Below are 18,196 nucleotides of genomic sequence, written 5' to 3' on the forward strand. Positions count from 1 at the left end.
GTCGCCGGCCTGGGTGGCCCGGGGGTCACGGGGCCGGGAGGCCGGGGGACCCCGTCCTCCGCCGCACCTGGAGCCGCCGGGGCCGAAGGGAAGCATCGCGCTCTGCCGGGCTGTTGAATCACGGGTGAATCACCCCTGGGAGTTTCCTCCCCGGAGGAGGCGGGACAGGGGTGGGGACTGGCCTGGGGCCGCCCACCGCGACGGCCAGTAGTCCGGCCGGAGGCGGGAGTGGGGAGGAGCGGCGGGGGCGGGTCGGGGGCACATGAGGGGCGCGCGGTCGCGCGGCTCCTTAAAGCGCGCCGTAGCGCGAGCTCCCCCAGATTCAGGGTTCCCTGCACCCCTTCCCGCTCTAGCACGCTGCCATCGGCGTCTCCAGCGCAACCTCCCTAGTCTTCGGGGCGTACCGGAATCCTCCCGACCTCGCCGCCAGCTCGTGGACATGGAGACCCCCACCTGGCTCCGGGTGCCCAGCCCCGAGGCCGCGGTCGCTCGGATGCTCCTGCTCAGCTGGGTCCTCCTGCAGGTGGCCAGAACGTCAGGTGAGTGACACCCGCTCCCGAAACCCAGCGCGCGCGGCCGGAGGAGGGGGCTCGCCCTGCTGCCCGGAGGTGCCCCGCACCCCCTTGACGCGGCGAGTCCTCTCTCAAGCAGCGGAGTCGGAACGAAGCCGAAGTCGGCCCCCGAGGCGCGCAGGCTGGTGATGGAGGGTAGTTGCTGGCGGCCCTTCTGCTGGAGAAGCTCGCTCCCGAGTCCGTCATTATGGCATACTGGGATATGTGGCTCCCGCTTTGAGTTTAGGGAAAGTGTTTTCCAGTGATCACCACCTTGAAGGTGGTGGACACGGATCCGCACTTGGGCCTGGTCAGCGTACCGTGTTGGTATATTATCTTTCACTGCACGTGCATTTGCCTTGATGAAGATCCGCCCTTGCGGTCTTCTCTTGGACAGCTTTGTTTTAGATTGATTTAGAGGCAATCCTGCTGCAAAAAGTCGCTTAGATTGGAGCAGACACCACATTGTGCATGCCTCATATGCTTATTCCGTGTGCGCGGCATGGCAGAGACTGACCTGCTGAGTATTGGCAAAACAGACCTTAATAATAACGCATCCTAACGGAACCCATCCCATGGTGTGACAGGCCACACCTCTGGCTAGCTGTCCGGAAGTTTCTATATAGAGACATGTTAGATAAAAATGGGAAAAGTCAAGATTTGGCCTTCTTATGGTATTCAGCCCTAACCTCTCTCACACGCGTGGATCTGCCCTTTTCCATAACTTACCCCAAACCCTTCTTACCTGGCCTTCCCTGGTGAGTTGAACCTCTGAGTCCTGTACTTCCTGGGCTGGGTCTTAGACATAGCAAGAGGCTGAAGGCTCCTGCGCGGTGTTTCTAGGTCAAGTTATCTCAGGGCTTCCCACCACCCTAACCCCCTATCCCGCACCCCCCCACACACACACACCCCGCGAGTAATTTCAAACAAGGATTTTGAGATCCTTGCCTGTTTTCTTAGATTACAAGGTAGATCTTGCCATGAGGAACTTCAGAGACCTTAATTAAGAAAATAAAAACTTGAAAATCTTTTTTTGTCTTGATAATTCAGTAATGAAGCTTTTGCGGTTGGAAAAAAAATGATATGAAGTTAATGGTGATGTTGGGTGGGTGGGAAGAGGTTTTATACCATCAATGTGAAATCATGTGCTGAGTTCATGTAATAATAGTTGTTTCTCTATTGTTTAAAGGCACTACAGAGGTAGTGGTAGCATATAACTTAACTTGGAAATCAACTAATTTCAAGACAATTTTGGAGTGGGAACCCAAACCCATCAATCATGTCTACACGGTTCAGATAAGGTAAGCTAGGTACAAAAAAAAAAAAAAAAAAGAAAGAAAGAAAAAGAAAGAAAGAAAAGAAAATTAAAGTTTTTGATGTTCCACTTCCCTGTGCTGAATACAAATGTCTTTAACGCTGATGAATGGATGAGAGTATTTAACAGATGACAAAGGGCATTCCTGGTCATTTGCAGGCAGGAGTTGTACTCCATGAAGCCTGCAACATTTTCACAGCTTAAACTGATAGATTGTTTCACTTGGTTATGGGAATATTCCTAAATGGAGGCTAAACTGGGGGTAGGTGAACCTTCTTGAGCCGCTGTGGTAGCATGGGAACATGTTGTCCTGAATGGATACTAATCCCATTTAAGCACACAGTTTTTTCCTCCCTGTCTAGACCGTGAGCCGGATCTAACATGTTGTGGAGGGGAGGGGAGGAATCCAAATGTAGACATTGCCCTAAAGCAGTGTTTGATTCACTCTTTGGACACTGATTGAAAATTCGGTTGCATACGTGTACTCGGAGGAGGTCAAAGTCGTGACTCACTAAAGCCTGGAAGAAATGTTCCTCTGTCTATACTCTGGGTTGTTGGGGCCGCGCTGCTTGGCTGTTGTCCTCTCTGACTGACAGCTCCCTCCAAGAGCTGTAGGTTGGCATTTTCAATCTGAGTGTCAGACGCATGCTGCCCATCTTCCTTGATGGTTTTCACCATTTTCTTGGGGGAGTTTTTGGTTTCTGAAATGTTCTAGGAGGCTCACTAGAGTTCTTATTAAGTAGAGGAGAGCTAATTGAAAAAAGGCACAATGGAATCACTGGCTCCAAGTTCAAGGTGTTTTGCTGTTTTGTTTTAGCTTGTGTCAAACCTTTTATATGGTATTGGGAACACAGCTCCTAAGCACAGAGTGCGTCTATGAGGTAGATGTTCTTGTTTTTCAAAATGAACTTCATGACAACTCTTGCTAAACGGGGAAGAGAACTTATGTATGTTCGTGCTGTGGGTATGGATAGAGAGAGAGAACAACAGGAGTTTCAGAACCCCAGGTAATAATTATGGTTATGGTCCAACTCGTCCATTCAGCGTCCACTAATTGAGAATTGGTAATTAATTCCCCTGATACAGCACTGAGGTTTACCTTAGTAAAACATCTTCCTTCTGGATAACGAAAATGGGATTTCAGGAGGAATTACTCCTACATATACTCAGTCTTGGGTTTGGTGAATGTGTGGCAACTGTTACAACTGACCTGATTTTTGAACAGAAGCCTTGATGGGCTCTAAGTTCTTGGACTTTCCAAGGCTGCTGCTATTTCAGTAACACATCCTAGCAGAGCTGTGGCTCGCAGGTGCCTGCAGCCGGGGATGAGGGGTTCCTACCAAGACAGTGACCTCCCCACACTCCTGTGCCTGCACTAGAAGCCCCGTGGGCCATCCCCCACCCACACACTCTTCTTCATCCTCCCCATGGGTAAATACAATTACTAGGTGCAAAGGACCCAAGGACCTGTGGCAATCCAGGAGGAGGAAACTTGTCTGGGGAAGGGGAGGGATTGATTCGTGACTGCCCCTATAGTGAGTGCCCAGCCACTTCTGGAACCGGGGTCTCCCCAGTACCTCAGACCATCAGCTGCCTAGGTGGGTTGGCCATAGTCAGATGGGATCCCCCAAAGCTGGGAGGAGAGAGGAAGGCCCTCTGTGGGTTTTCCTCCTTCCTGGCTTTCTGCCCCTAGAGAAAGCATTTTAACCTGCTGCTCTTTTTCACCCACCTGCCCTCACCACCAGCCTGTCGCCACTCCCAGGGCACCCCTGCTGTGCCTGGAGCCCCAGTTTGGAGCTCCAGCAGCATTTGCCCTCTCCCCCCCCCCCCCCCCAGTTTTCAGTGGTGGCTGGGAAGTTCTATTGGCTCAAGCCCTTGTGCCCAACCATCACCTGTAATATTGATTCTGTGGAAATGTTCTGAATGCTAAGACTAAACTTCCAAAGCTTCTAGAAAACAACCTGCTTTTAAATTGTTGAATTTGGCTTCTGTTGGAATTTCTTAGTAATTCAAGTGGGACATTTATTATTTCCAAACTGGGAGGTTTTGCAATACCTAGAGGAAGCTTGAAGCCTTTTAAAGTGTTATTGCTGACAATAGCATTTAGAGGAACTTAGTACAGAACCCCTTCATTATCTTTTCACAAGACTTTACTGCTTTCGGGGATCTAGGCGCTTGTGCTAATTTCTGCAGATGAGTACCGTGATTTCTGTGTGTGAGCTGGGACGAATGGAATACCTGTCTCTCAGACAGAAGGAGGCCACAGAGCCCAGCAGGCTTTCTCCTGTTAGTCCAAACAGTAGGAGTGCCATAGCGATGGAGAAGAGTCGTCATGTTCTTTCTCAATTTTTAGAATAGAAGTGATATTATTAAAAATGCATTTTGGTCATTCTGGAATTAAGACAGCCTCTTTACTTTTATCACAGAAAGTTAGAGAAATGTCAGAAACCAAAATATTTCTATATGCATCTCAGTTTGTGGATCTTAGGATAAAGAGTGTGTTTGCCCATGCCCTCTTAGCCCCGAGAGTTAGTTCAGATTTTTTTAAAAAAATATGTACTTAGGGCTCTCATGCATGAACTGAGAGAGTTGAATTCATATGGCAGCTTGTTTTCCCCTGATTCAACCCGTAAGTACAAACCACCTTACACTCAGCAAGGCCTAGCTACGAGAGCCCTCCGTTTAGCTGTGCTGCTTCAGGGTGCATGGGCCACGAGGGCATGGACGCTGGTACCAGGTTTGCAGTAAGTGCTTCTTTGGACATGTCATTGCTGGGGTACAGAGAAGGGAGAGGCCAGTTGTGAGAAAGGAGATACAGAGATTCTTGGAGAAAGCAGGATTGGAGCACGGTCTTGAATGCTGGGCAGGGCTCTCTGGCAGTCTGTGATGCTGAAGGGAAAAGCAGTGTGGCTGTCAATTTACGTGACACAAGTGTGTGGACCCAGTGGCAGGCACACGCTCTACAAATGTTTCATCCTTTAGAAGAATGTCATGTGTAGCAGTTCTTTAAATTACTTCCTCTTCAACGATGTCTTGCAAAGGAAAGCTCTATCTTAGCTCTATCTTAGCCTCTTTGTCTCTCAGACTCTTAGATCCTACCTGTATTGTAATGTGATAATCTTTGATGGGCTGTACTCACATAGAAGTGAGGGAGGCATGTAGTGTAATGAGATGGACACATCCGTTCTCACCGCATTAGCTATGTTACCTTGTACAAGGTACCTAGTGGCTCTGAGCTTGTGTCCTTATATGTGAAAAAGATCCAATACCTTCTTGGAAGGATTATATCAAATGAAGTTACCTGAGTAAAAGGCCCTGTATGATTCCTAGCATATGGTAGACACCAACAGTGGTCACAATCAAATGTAATATATAGAAATATGGTTATGTAGATCCTATTATTAGTACATTGACTATATTTCACATAGAATATAGAATGTGATAAAATAAGTGTGTAATAGGGACTGCTGGGTGGCTCAGTCAGTAGGGTGTCTGACTCTTGATTTTGGCTCAGGTCATCATCTCAGGGTGATGAGATCGAGCCCCACATCAGGCTCTACACTCCATGTGGAGCCTCCTTAGGATTCTCTCCCTCTCCTTTTTTCCCTCCCCCTGCTCATGCTCTCTCTCTCCCTTTAAAATAAATAAAATTTGGGGGTGTCTGGGTGGCTCAGTGGGTTAAAGCCTCTGCCTTCGGCTCAGGTCATGATCCCAGGGTCCTGGGATCGAGCCCCACATCGGGCTCTCTGCTCAACAGGGAGCCTGCTTACCCCCGCTCTCTGCCTCCCTCTCTGCCTACTCGTGATCTCTGTCTGTCAAATAAATAAATAAAATCTTAAATAATAATAATAATAAAATAAAATTTTTAAAAAATCAGTGTGTTATAGAATGATATAATAAGTAGACTATAACAAATAATTGGGTCTTGATGGGAAATTGTTCTCTCTCCCATGTAACCATAAGAAAGTGTCTGCATTTTAAGAAAGAAATTTCTTTCTTTCTTAAGAAAGCAAGCCAGCACCTGGCTGGCTCAGTCAGTTGAACATCTGTCTTCAGGTCACTGTGTTGGGGTCCCAGGTGAGGCTCCCTGCTCAGCAGGGAGTCTGCTTCTCTCTCTGCCCTTCCCCTTCTCCCCACCCCACTGTTCTCTCTCTCTCTCTCTCTCTCTCTCTCAAATAAATAAAATCTTAAGAAAGAAAGAAAGAATAAATGAAACAAGATGGGATTGGGAGGGAGACAAACCATAAATGACTCTTAATCTCACAAAACAAACTGGGGGTTGCTGGGGGGAGGTGGGATTGGGAGAGGGGGAGCGGGCTATGGACATTGGGGAGGGGAGGCGAACCATAAGAGACTATGGACTCTGAAAAACAACCTGAGGGTTTTGAAGGGTCAGGGGTGGGAGGTTGGGGGAACAGGTGGTGGGTGATGGGGAGAGCACGTTTTGCATGGAGCACTGGGTGTTGTGCAAAAAGAATGAATACTGTTACGCTGAAAAAATTAATAAAAAGGAAAAAAAAAAAAAGAAAGAAAGAAAGAAAGAAAGCGAGCAAGCAAGCAAGCAAGCAAGCTACTTCACAAATGGTTGAGCGCACAGACCCAGCAGGCAAACTGCTGTGTGACTTCGAGCCGGACACCCATTCTCACCTTGCCCCATAGCCTTTTCTGTGAAAAGTGAGTCATTACAGAGCCATTCCCAGGCTGCTGCAAGGACCACTGCCTGCTTGGACCCCGTGTGGGGGCTGGTAGTATAACACCCAACCCCAGCCAGAAAGCAAGCTGCCTCCGATGCAGGTCCTCCTGTTTCATTTCTCTGCCTCTTTTCCTCCCTTTAGCCCTAGACTTGGAAATTGGAAGAGCAAATGCTTCTACACCACAGACACAGAGTGTGACCTCACCGATGAGATTGGGAATGACGTGAATCAGACATATCAGGCACGGGTCCTCTCCTACCCGGCTGACGCCACCGATTACTCTGGGGAGCCTCCATTTACAAACTCCCCAGAGTTCACACCTTACGTGGAGAGTAAGTACTCTTTGTAATAACTCTTCATGCTTGAGCTGAATATTCTGTGAGCTTGTGACTCTTAGGGGCTATCACATAAAAGGCTATGTATCCATACACAGATCCTCTTTCTCTGGAACTGGTAAGTGCCACGGCCCTCTTGGCTCACTCCTGGTGTGGTGGGAGGGTCACAGAAACGTAAACTCTGCACTTGTTAATAGTGTCATCATGTAACTACCCCCCCCATCCCCAGGCCCAGTGGAGGGGCTGGGGAGGGGCCAAGGAGGGGCTGGGAATGGGTCGGGGAGGAGGAAACCCACCAAAGCTGGAGATTGAGCATTTCCCCCGTGGATATTTAGGAGATTATAAAAGATGGAATTGCATGAATCTCCGGAATATTCTTTTTCCATCATGAGACCAGAAGTCCCAGGTTAGGGTTTTCACGAACAGTCACAGATCTCTGTAGGTCTAGTTCCCCCCTGAGCCCACAATCAGGCTTGCTGACATTTTTAAATAAACTGAGCAGGCTTGGAGTCCCAGGATGCGGTGGTGTGCCGGCCCTTGCCTGGCCCGCCCCAGCCTGCCTCCTTCCTCCCGGCTTGGAAAATGAAGAATGCTTCCCTCCCCAGCCTTTGCCCCAGTAGGCTGACCTTAGCACCTAACAAGGGAATGCAGAGGATTCCGGCCAAGCAGGAGATTTAGAATTTTTTTTTTTTTTTTTGGTCAGGACTATAGTTCTGAGCTAGGTATTTTTAATTAACAGATGTAGCACATTGAGGAGAGTGAACTCAGCTGCTCTTTCAAGAGGAATTAGAACAAAAAGTTAGAATGAAAGGGTGTTATGTTTTTTGTTTGTTTAAAGTTTTATTTATTTATTTGAGAGAAGAGAGAGAGAGAGAGAGCACAAGTACAGGGAGCTGCAGAGGGGTAGGGAGAAGCAGACTCCCACTGAGCAGGGAGACGGATGTGGGGCTCGATTCCAAGACCCTGGGATCATGAACAGAGCCGAAGATAGACGCTTACCTGAGCCACCCAGCACCCCGGGCGTTATGTATTTTATCCGGTGCTTTTTGTATTGACCCTCTGACTGCCCAGTGAGGGAGAATGCTCTCTCCCAGCAGGGACGGTGAGAAGCTAAGGGACAGTCCATCACCTTTCCCCTCTGCTGTCTACAGTGAGAGTGGAAATAGAAAGTAACCTAATCCCCGAGTGAGTCTGTCTGCCCTCCCTGAGCCCCCGTTTGCCAGAGCCTGTCTTCAGACTCCTGTGTGGCCTTCACTGGTGTGTCTCTCACAGGGGCTCAGCCATAGCCACCCTTCAGGGACCGTGCGGGGTCCATGTCACTCATTCTCCCTTTGAGTGGCTCAGATCCTCATGATTTCCTTTTATAGTTCTTGAGTTTTTTTGTAAGCCACTTCAAATCCTTTTTTGGTATAAGAGAGAAAATATTTTATAGGGGTGCCTGGGTGGCTCAGTTGGTTAAGTGTCTGCCTTCGACTCAGGTTCTCCCTCTCCCCCTGCCTCTCCCACTGCTCGTGCGCTTGCTCTCTCTATCAAATAAATAAATAAAATCTTTAAAGAAAGAAAGAAAAAAGAAGAAAATATTTTATGTATTAATTTTGCATGTGCGCATGTGCGCACACACACACACACACACACACACACACACACGCTGGTAATTTGTGTTGAATTACTGGGACTTCTACAGTCACGCAGCCTAAGCACAGCAGACTACTGAGCCATTGCAAAGACCCTATGGTTGACACTGGCTCCCTGAGGTCCTGAGGACTTCTCCTGCTCTTTCCCTCAGCCCCTAATTTACTGTATCTAAAATATGGAATCTTATACAACTGCATCATTTACTACAACAGCCACTGGCCACAGATGGCTACGGAACACTTGAAATACAGCTAATGCCATACGTCCTGGATTTTGAAAAATACCTCCAAAATGTTTTATATTGATTACGTGTTAAATGATAATATTTTAGCTATTGGGGTTTAAACAAAATGTATTATTAAAAGTAATTTCAGTTGTTCCTTTTTGCATTTCTTGCTGTGACAGCAAGGAAATTTAAAGTGACGTCTGTGCCTCCATTATATTTGCACAGAGACGGCAGTGCCTGGGGAAGTCTCGGGATTCGGCTGCAGAGCCACTTAGCTCCCGACCGCTGGGGAGCCCATTCTGTACAGTCACTCCATGAGGGATGGCTGGGCTGTTATTAACCATGACAACTGAATGGGCTTCTGCTTGGTAGAGAATTCTTTGGTTCCAGCGGAGCTCATTTTCTATGTTTCAGCCAAGCTCGGACAGCCAGCAATCCAGAGTTTCAAACAAGTCGGGACAAAGCTGAATGTGACCATACGAGATACATGCACCTTAGTCAGGAGGAACGGCACCTTCCTCAGCCTCCGGGATGTTTTTGGCAAGAACTTAATTTACACACTTTATTACTGGAAAGCTTCAAGTACAGGAAAGGTGAGGATTCTTTCATCTGTTTTTATGACTTGTTTTAAATTATGGCTCCTTGACTTTACAGCCCACTTCCTCCCTCAGTTCGAAAATGCCATAGTGGGATGGGTGAGAGAGCAGCGCCGTCGAGGGGGCGGGGGGCCTGCTGTCCCGGCTCTGCCTGGGACTCCGGGCGGGACCCCCCAGATCTGCAGGCTCCTCAGCCAAGGACTGGGCCGGGTCACCTCTGAGGCTCCTGCCAGCTCTCCCATTTCTTTCTCTCTGGAGGATCCCAGAGACAAAATCGGTTTTCCATTCAATGATGAATGCTTCATTCCTTTTTTCCTTTATGGCACTTCTCTTCTAGAAGAGCTAAATTGGGTTGGATGTACCTAAATTGGATATTTTTGGTCTTGGAAGAAACGTCCTTAGCAGTTACCAAGGGGAACAGAGCAGCCGAGTCACTTCTAATCCTTTCTATGTCAGGAGTGTCCCTGCAGGCTTTTCCTTCCACAGTGACTTAGTAATGCGGAAAGAATTCACCCTGAGCCCAGACAATTCAGAACTCTTCATCTTTTAACAGAAAACAGCCAAGACGAACACTAATGAGTTTTTGATTGATGTGGATGAAGGAGAAAGCTACTGTTTCAGTGTTCAAGCAGCGATTCCATCACGGAAGGCTAACCAGAAGAGTCCAGAAAGTCATATTGAGTGCACTAGCCATGAGAAAGGTACGTTCAGAGGTGAGTGGTTCTGTCCAGCATTCGTCTGGGAGGCACGGATGCCTTCCAGAGGACCGGTTCCACCCTCAGAACCAGGGTGGACTTTTGTTCTGGGAAAAACAGCCGTGTTGTTGTTGTTGGTTTGTTTGTTTGTGTTGTTCTGGGGGTTCCCTTACAATTTTAGGCATTTAGAAATGCTGCTGTGTTGTCCCCTTGTATTACTGTGGTCTTGAGCCCCTGCCATGTGCCAAGCTCTCCACTGAGCACTGAACACTCGATGCAAGTTTACAATTTAACATCAAATCACAGATTTCTCTGCGTATTTTTTCATACTTAAATTCTGATCCTGGGAGTTATGGGGGAGTGTCTGAACCAGCCGCAGCAGCACCCACTAGACATTTGTGAGCATGCGCCATGGGCTGTTGTCACAGGGTCTGAAAGTCTAACCCAGAAAGGAAGAAACTGAATCTACCAGATAGTCCCTCATGCAGGCGCATGCACACCCGGGGCCCAGACCCCTTGTGAGGAGTGGCTCCTAGCTGGAAGTGCCACGGGGGGTTCACCCTTGTCCAGGGAAACTGAAATCCTGAGTCTCCCTCTAGGCTTTATAGGGAAAGGACTCTGAGGACATTCAGGGAACAAAAGAGTCATAGGATAGCTCCTTGCTTAGGCGAGATTTGAATACTTAAAAACATTCTTTTAAAAAAGATTTAATTTATTTATTTGAGAGAGAGAAAGAAAGAGAGAGAGAGCATGAGAGAGAAGGTCAGAGGGAGAAGCAGACTCCCCACTGAGCAGGGAGCCTGATGTGGGACTTGATCCCAGGACTCTGGGATCATGACCTGAGCGGAAGGCAGTCGCTTAACCAACTGAGCCACCCAGGTACCCTAAAAACACTTTAAAGTAAATTCTCTCCTATTGATTGACCATGATGGAAGTGGGGAAGAAGAGGGCTCTCCTTCCCTCTGGTCCTGCACCCCTCTGTGCCATCAGACCCCCAGTCCTCACATCCATCTCCCTCAAGCCAGCTGGGGTTCTGCTGCTACTCTGTCCTCATACACACCCAGATCACTTCTTCTCTGCCTCTTTTTCTTCTACTGAATTGTGTCCTTTAGAACCATTTCAAATGCCACCTCCACCAGGAAGCCTTCCTATTGCCCCTACCAATTATCTACTGTCCTTCACCTGAACCCTGCTAGCACTCTGTGTCTCGCTCTTTGCACTGACCTTCATCTTCTGTGATTGTAATCCTGGCCACCAAAGCCAGCATTAGTTTTAGCCACTTGTTTCTAACAGTGGTTCCTGCTCCCACTTATATGTACCCTTTCTAGGCTGTCAGCATTATCCGGTTTATTAAACAGCCCATTAAATCTTGTTCACCACCATCAACAGTCCTAAAACAGTGAGGGCTTGACCCATTCTTTCCTAATCAAAATGTGTTGCCGTGGAAGGAGCAGAGGAAAAAAATTTCAAATTATACAAAACATTAATTTGGTGTCATTTAGGGTTATTGCCCTCCGTTCTGCCTACTGATGAATGGAATGCAAGCTCTCGAAGTTGAAGTTGATTGGTACCCTTTGTTTTTCAGAAGTGCTCCTCATCATTGTAATTGTGGTGCTCGTGGTCCTTGTCCTCACCATCATCCTGTCTGTGACACTGTACAAGTGCAGGAAGGCGCGCGCGGGGCAGAGCGGGAAGGAGAGCTCCCCACTCAATGCTGCATGAGGCATGTGTCCTGGGAGCTGCCATCCACGATGGCGTGTAGGCTGCACTGCGACCAAGAACTTGTAAGACAACAGAATATATATATATATGGAAACACAAAGGAGTATCGTGGAGCATAGAGACTTGGGCTCAGAGATAGCTCTTGATCTGACCAGTTCTCACGATTAGGATTCTGGTTTCAACAACAGCATTAGACACTTTGGAATGTAACAAATGGTACAAACAATTCCAAGATTTAAAAATTTCTATTTTAACACTGTGGCACCTTTTGCACATATCATGTGTTAGAATGTACATTCTATACCCCGAATGAAATCAGATCACGTAATCAAAACAAATGAACAAAAACCTTAAAAAAAATTCCTGGGTAGATTTTTGGAAAACTTTTGAGAAGCTGACTTCAAATCATAAGGGAGAGTGAAATGGAAATTGGGTGAAATTTTCTAACATAGAGAATTCTTTTGTGATATATGGTGTTTAGGTTCTTCTTTTCTGAGTTCTTTAGAGTTCCAAAACAATTGGCAACTTTTATATGAATGTGTTAAATGTAGAAGACTTCTGTTTTGGGGCACATTCCTAAAGCACCTTACAGTTTAGCACTTTAATTGACTCAGATGCTGTGGGTTAAGCACTTGACAGCCGACTCTATATATATTTTTATAAGACTACTATACAGACCACATAGAGGTGATGATTTAAGGTACTGCAAGCTTTTATGGTCAATATTGTATATATTTATATAATTTTCTAAAAGGTTTTATACATGGGGATATTCTATTTATAGAAGTAATATGGTTCTATTTGTATATATTGAGATAATTTATTTAATATACTTTTATACAAATAAAGGTGGCTGGGAATTGTGACTATTGTATTTATTATATCTCCCATTTTATTATTTATGATTTGGACTTTATATTAGTTGGCTCTGCTGCAGGACAAACGACCTGAAAATTCTCAGTGGCTCACAACAATGCTATCTTAAAACAACAACAACAATAACAACAACAATGCTATCTTGAATTCTCACTTACATTAGTTTGGTGGCTGCAAGTTGACTGCAGCTCTTCTTAATTACACTCTCATTCTAGGACCCGAACCCAAGGGGAAGACTCTATTTGGGTCAGGGCAGAGGGAAAACAAAAAATGAGTAGTAACAGCAGCCATGTCTTCAAGCTTTGAGCCACCTCTTAGAACTTCTGCTCACCTGTCACTGGCCAGGCAACATCTGATCACACCTGACAACGCTGCCTACTGGGGGGCACCACCGGTCACACAGCAATGGCAGGGACACATGATGTCCCAGGAAGGGAGAAAATCATCCAGCAGACTGCAGATTAGAGGGGGTGACTTCTTTTTGTGGGCATTGGGTGGAGTTGCAGATGAAGGCTAGAGAGGAGAAAGGACGAATTCTTTGGACTATCGCCTTGAAAGAAAATTGGATGAAAGGGCAATCGAAGATAGACAGAGAGAGAAGTAGAGTCTCTGGAGTTCGTGAAAAGCAAACTAAGTTGAGAGCTCTTTGTGGCTAGGACTGGGTCTGGCTCGTGTTAACGGCCCCTTGAAGGAGGCAGTGACAGTAGCCTCTCAGTCATGAGAGTCTAACTGACCATGTTACCTCCCTCTAGAGTATAGAAATAGGGAGTCCACCATTCAAACACAAATAAAACATGGCAGGGGCGCCTGGGTGGCTCAATGGGTTAAAGCCTCTGCCTTTGGCTCAGGTCATGATCCCAGGGTCCTGGGATCGAGCCCCACATCGGGCTCTCTGCTCCGCGGGGAGCCTGCTTCCTCCTCTCTCTCTCTGCCTAGTTGTGATTTCTCTCTGTCAAATAAATAAAATATTTTTTAAAAAATGGTTTAAAAAAAAAATAAAACACGGCAGAACAGTCTTGATCTCACAAGAGTATTGAAAGAGGATTCTAGCTAGAGACGGAAATGAGGTTCCCGGCACCTAGTATGGCCACAGCTGTGTTTGCTCCCCACTGCGAAAGGCTGGGCCAGTGCAGGCTAGAAAGAGCACCCAGAGGGCCCACCCTCCCGGAAGGGGTCCCCCACAGACACCCTGAGCAAGCATTAAAATAAGGGAAGAAGCGGGTCACTGTCCAGTTGTTCATGAATTTCAAGTCCCTCTGTTCCTTTGCTCCAAAGAATTCAAAGAATTCCAAGGGTTATCAACAAAACTCTAAACATGACATATTTGATATATAACATCATATTCTCCAGAAGGATGGGAAAATCAAACCTTTGCTGTCCCCAGAAAAATAGTAGCTTGAAAGGAAAAAAAGCGGTAAAAACTTCAGAGAAATAAAGGAAAACAGACCCATAGTGTATTGGGTTCATTTTATTGGTTTGCTTGCCACGAACAATCAGTATCCGTACGGGTGAGGCTGTCGGACACTTGGCAGTCTTTCATTATGCCAGAGAAAGAAGGAGTGCCTTTACACCCAAGTCAACAGAAGAGAGCTTGGCGTGGGGGCGTGTCCTGCAGCAAAGTGTGCTTTGGCCATTACCTTGAATTCCTGCTCTCGCGGGGCTCCCTGGGACAAAGAGCTTAGTCCACCATGTGGGGGAGGGGGTGGTGGAACAACTCCCAGAGAGGGCATCTGACTGCCTGTTTCCATCAGGCTGCTCCTACCCTGCCGGGAACAAGTACGTCATTATGTGATTCCGAGGCCCCATAATCTAAGGAGTTTGAATGGATCCACTAAAAGAAGGGAAAGCCAGTCTGGGTAGTAACGAGGTGTCTGGCTGTTCACAGGGAAGGAATGCATTCCAGATCTGAATGAGACCACACTGCGATGATCAGGAGGCTTCCTGATTGCACTTTTAAAAAAACTTTTAATTTATTTTTTAAATTTCTTTTCAGTGTTCCAGAATTCATTGTTGACGCACCACACCCAGTGCTCCATGAAATATGTGCCCTACATAATACCCACCACCAGGCTCACCCAACCTCCCACCCCCCTGCCCTCCAAAACCCTCAGATTGTATTTTCAGAGTCCCCAGTCTCATGTTTCTCCACCTGTCCTTATCGCTGAGACTGAACACCTGCTGCTAAAATCCACACTGTCCGTAGAACTTGGAGCAGAAAAGTCTATTAATTTTTTCCTGGTATCCAGAAACTGCTGCCCTTCTGTGGGCCAAATTATACTTCATTACTTATCCTGGCCCTTAACGTATCATAAAGCTAACTGTTAGTAAACAAACATTCAGGCTTTGAAAATAGACCTATACAATCTCAAATTATTAAGTTTGATTTACATATAAGTAGTCAGTACTTGTGAAATCCAAAGACATTTTACCCTAGTTACAGCTGATGACCTATAATTGAAGTACCTGTCTCTTAAGTAAAATAAGGTACAATTATCCCTGCCCATGAAATAGGGGATAAACTCATTCCTAAATGCAATTCTTACTTGTTCTAAGACATGAGTATTTAGCAGGTGTTATTTCTTCTCCAACAGTTGCCTGATGTTTGTTACTGTTACCATGTAACTTTAGTTCAGAAGCTTATAGTGGGCACTTGTTCCCTTTCCCATAGCCCCTGCTTTTCATCTGGGGACCTAGGGGATCTGGGGTTCTGGCTTTGCCATTCAATACATTCCTTCCTAGTTATTGCAGACATTGGTTTAGGCGCAGGATCTAACCTTGTCTAGGAAAGATGAATCTCAGGGCTTTTTCTGGGACTGTGGGCATGCTCTTTCTTGGGAAATAATGAAGAAACCTGTGGCCCCCAGAGCTGCGGGCAGCTATCTCAAGACCACAAAGGGAGCCAGCCTCAGCTGGAGATAACACACAGGAGAGCAGTGCAGGGTGAAGGAAAGAAACTAAGTCACCAAGCTACTGGATCAAACCTTGCCTGAAGTTCTCCCTACCCATGGACTTTTCACAGGATATAAGCCACTTAATTGTCTAAGTAAGCTTTGGCTCAGGTTTTGGTTTTTTTTTGTTGTTTTTTTTTTTTTTTTTTTGTCAAAAGCACCTGAACTGAAGCTGGGAAAGCACTGACCATGGAGTATAAACAGAGAGGAAGAAGGACGTTTATACTGTAAATGTCCGCGTTCATGCCCTCCCAACTACTAAATTATTTTGCCCTGAAATAATCCCTGCTTGCTGGCACTATAAAGATAGCCTATTCCATTCAGTTATTTCTATCAGAACACAAACATGCTGTATTATTTTCTACCTTAAAAAACGAATCTTTTGGGGCGCCTGGATGACTCAGTGGTTTAAGCCTCTGCCTTTGGCTCAGGTCATGATCTCAGGGTTCTGGGATCGAGCCCCGCATCGGGCTCTCTGCTCAGTGGGGAGCTTGCTTCTCCCTCTCTCTCTGCCTACTTGTGATCTCTCTCTGTGTCAAATAAATAAATAAAATATTAAAAAAAAAAAAAACAAAAACAAACAAAAAAAACACGAATCTTTCTTTGACCTGATAGAAGCCCTCATCTGGATTTCCTCCTCATTTCCTGCTTCTTGGACACCATCCTCAGTTTGTAAATATTGGATCACCTTAGTGCTCCAACCTATTGTCTATCAATAATCATTCTCTGTGAAATATAGCCAAGCCCATGGCTCTGTCATTTTGCTCTATCCTGCTGTATGCCCTTATCATCTGCATGCGAAGACTCCCAGTGCCCCCAGGCTCTTTCCGACACTCCAGAGCTGTGTGGCAGACTTAACTACTTCTACAGCATCTCTACCTGGATGTCCGATTAGCACCTCAATCTTAATATGGCCAAAGAGAATCTGTAATTTCCCCCCACCCCAAAACCTGTTTCTTCCCCAGTCTTTCCCATGTCAGAAAATGGCGCCACTACTGGCTCAGGCCAAAACCCTTTGTGTCACCGCGGACTTCTCTTTCCTCTCCCACTCAATCTATTGGCAAAGAGGTCAGCTCTACCTTTAAAATACCCCAGTTCTAGAGATGCCTGGGTGGCTCAGTAGGTTAAGCATCAGGCTCAGGTCATGATCAGGGTCTTGGGATAGGGCCCTGCCTCGGAGGAAGGGGGGTGGTCTGTGCTCAGTGGAGAGTCTTCTGGTCCCTCTCTCTCTGCTCCCAACCCCCCTCTTAGCTCACGCTAGCTCTCACTCTCTATCTCTCTGGAATAAAGAAATAAATCTTTAAAAAAGAATACTCCAGTTACAAAAGTTAACTTCCTCCTCAGCTATCTCACTAACGCCAGCCGTTCTCATCTCCTACTGGATTATTTCAACAACCTCCTAGCTGGAGGCCTCCCTATTCCCACGTTGGGTCCCTATATTCCATTTTCCTCACAGCAATCGTAGCTATCCTTTTAAAATTATATATTATGTTTTCAGGGGTACTGCTCTCAACCCTCCAAGAGGACTCTGGGGTGGGGGGAGTTGGAACGATTCCAGATTAGAGTTAATCCAGGGGAAATGCTCACAAGGTTTGAACAAGCGCACTGAAGCCGCAGCCGGTGTGAAGGCTGGCGTGAAGGCTAGCACGGTCAGAGAGGGGGTGCGAGCCGGATGCCGCAGGTTCCCCTCGGTCCTCACCCTCTCCTACTCTAACCGGCCTTCCCCCACCCCCAACTTCTCCCCCTGCCGCCCAGGCGCCCTGGGCCCTGCGCCAGATGCAAAGGGAACAATTTTCCCTAGGGGTTTCTACCAGGTTTCTCTGGGAGTTCAAAGAGAAAAGGGCACGGTCTTTTTTGGGGATCCACAAAGGCCTCAAGGAAGAGGCAGGTGGGAGCTGGCAGGGGTCTCACCCCCCTCCCACCACGTCTCCCCGGGGCTCCTCCTTCTCCCCGATTTCCCAATTTCCCGGGGGGCTGCCCTGGCAGCAAGAAGCCCAAAAGGCCGTTGAGCTCAGGCACAGGGGCGCCTGCCCAGCCTGTCTCCGGCCCACCCCTCCACCCCTGCTCCAACCCTGCCCCAACCCCCAACCTGTGGTCCAACCCCGTCCAGGTCTCCCACCCCCACCCCTGGCCTGCTCTGGAGCCCCAGGGCGCTGCGGTGGTACAGACCGCAGGACAAGGGCCATGGATGCAGCAGTTGTAACTTTCTTCACTTTTTAACCCTTGATATAATTTTAATTTAGGCTCCCTTTCCACCAGCTGGTAGAAACCCTCCTGAATGATTTGGCGATTCCCTGGAACATCCGCTTTTCCCCTTTGTCCAGTCTGCCACCCCCACTACCAGGGTTCCTGCCTCCAGGTCCCTCTGCTTCCCTCCAGCTAGCCTTTCCCTCCAGCCTGGGAGATCTATGCTAGGCGGAGATGGCTGGGCTGGAGGTTGGGGGAGCCTCACTCCTACTTGCTGCCTGTCCTCAGTACATCTGCTGGCTGTGCACTAGTCCTGTCTGTCCAGGCTGCCCTGAACCAGAGCAAACTTCATGTCCCTCTGCTTTCGGCTTCCATCTTCTCCCCGGAACACCGATCATACAACTTCGGACTAAGTG

The 18,196-nt window shown here is 47.3% G+C and overlaps 1 protein-coding gene across 2 annotated transcripts; it reads left to right on the forward strand.

The window, feature by feature from the left end:
- Nucleotides 1–276: 276 nt before the first annotated feature.
- F3 (coagulation factor III, tissue factor) lies at nucleotides 277–12,620 on the forward strand. Of its 2 annotated transcripts, none has more exons than XM_045982151.1 (6): nucleotides 277–539; nucleotides 1,741–1,852; nucleotides 6,702–6,892; nucleotides 9,171–9,349; nucleotides 9,906–10,065; nucleotides 11,633–12,620. In XM_045982151.1, the coding sequence occupies exons 1-6, from the start codon at nucleotides 440–442 to the stop codon at nucleotides 11,767–11,769; spliced, it is 879 nt and encodes a 292-aa protein (XP_045838107.1). In that variant the 5' UTR covers nucleotides 277–439; the 3' UTR covers nucleotides 11,770–12,620. The 2 variants fall into 2 exon arrangements, with proteins under 2 accessions (XP_045838107.1, XP_045838116.1); XM_045982160.1 differs by having other exon boundaries at nucleotides 9,906–10,053.
- The last annotated feature ends 5,576 nt before the right edge of the window (nucleotides 12,621–18,196 follow it).

This window comes from Meles meles, chromosome 1 (genome assembly GCF_922984935.1).
Source record: "Meles meles chromosome 1, mMelMel3.1 paternal haplotype, whole genome shotgun sequence".
Taxonomy (NCBI): domain Eukaryota; kingdom Metazoa; phylum Chordata; class Mammalia; order Carnivora; family Mustelidae; genus Meles; species Meles meles.

Excerpts from the sequence above, each read along its gene's own strand:
- F3 (XM_045982151.1), top strand. The coding sequence starts at position 440 with ATGGAGACCCCCACCTGGCTCCGGGTGCCCAGCCCCGAGGCCGCGGTC. Across the intron at positions 6,893-9,170 it reads GTTCACACCTTACGTGGAGA|CCAAGCTCGGACAGCCAGCA; the intron begins GTAAGTACTCTT and ends TCTATGTTTCAG. Across the intron at positions 10,066-11,632 it reads TGAGAAAGGTACGTTCAGAG|AAGTGCTCCTCATCATTGTA; the intron begins GTGAGTGGTTCT and ends TTTGTTTTTCAG.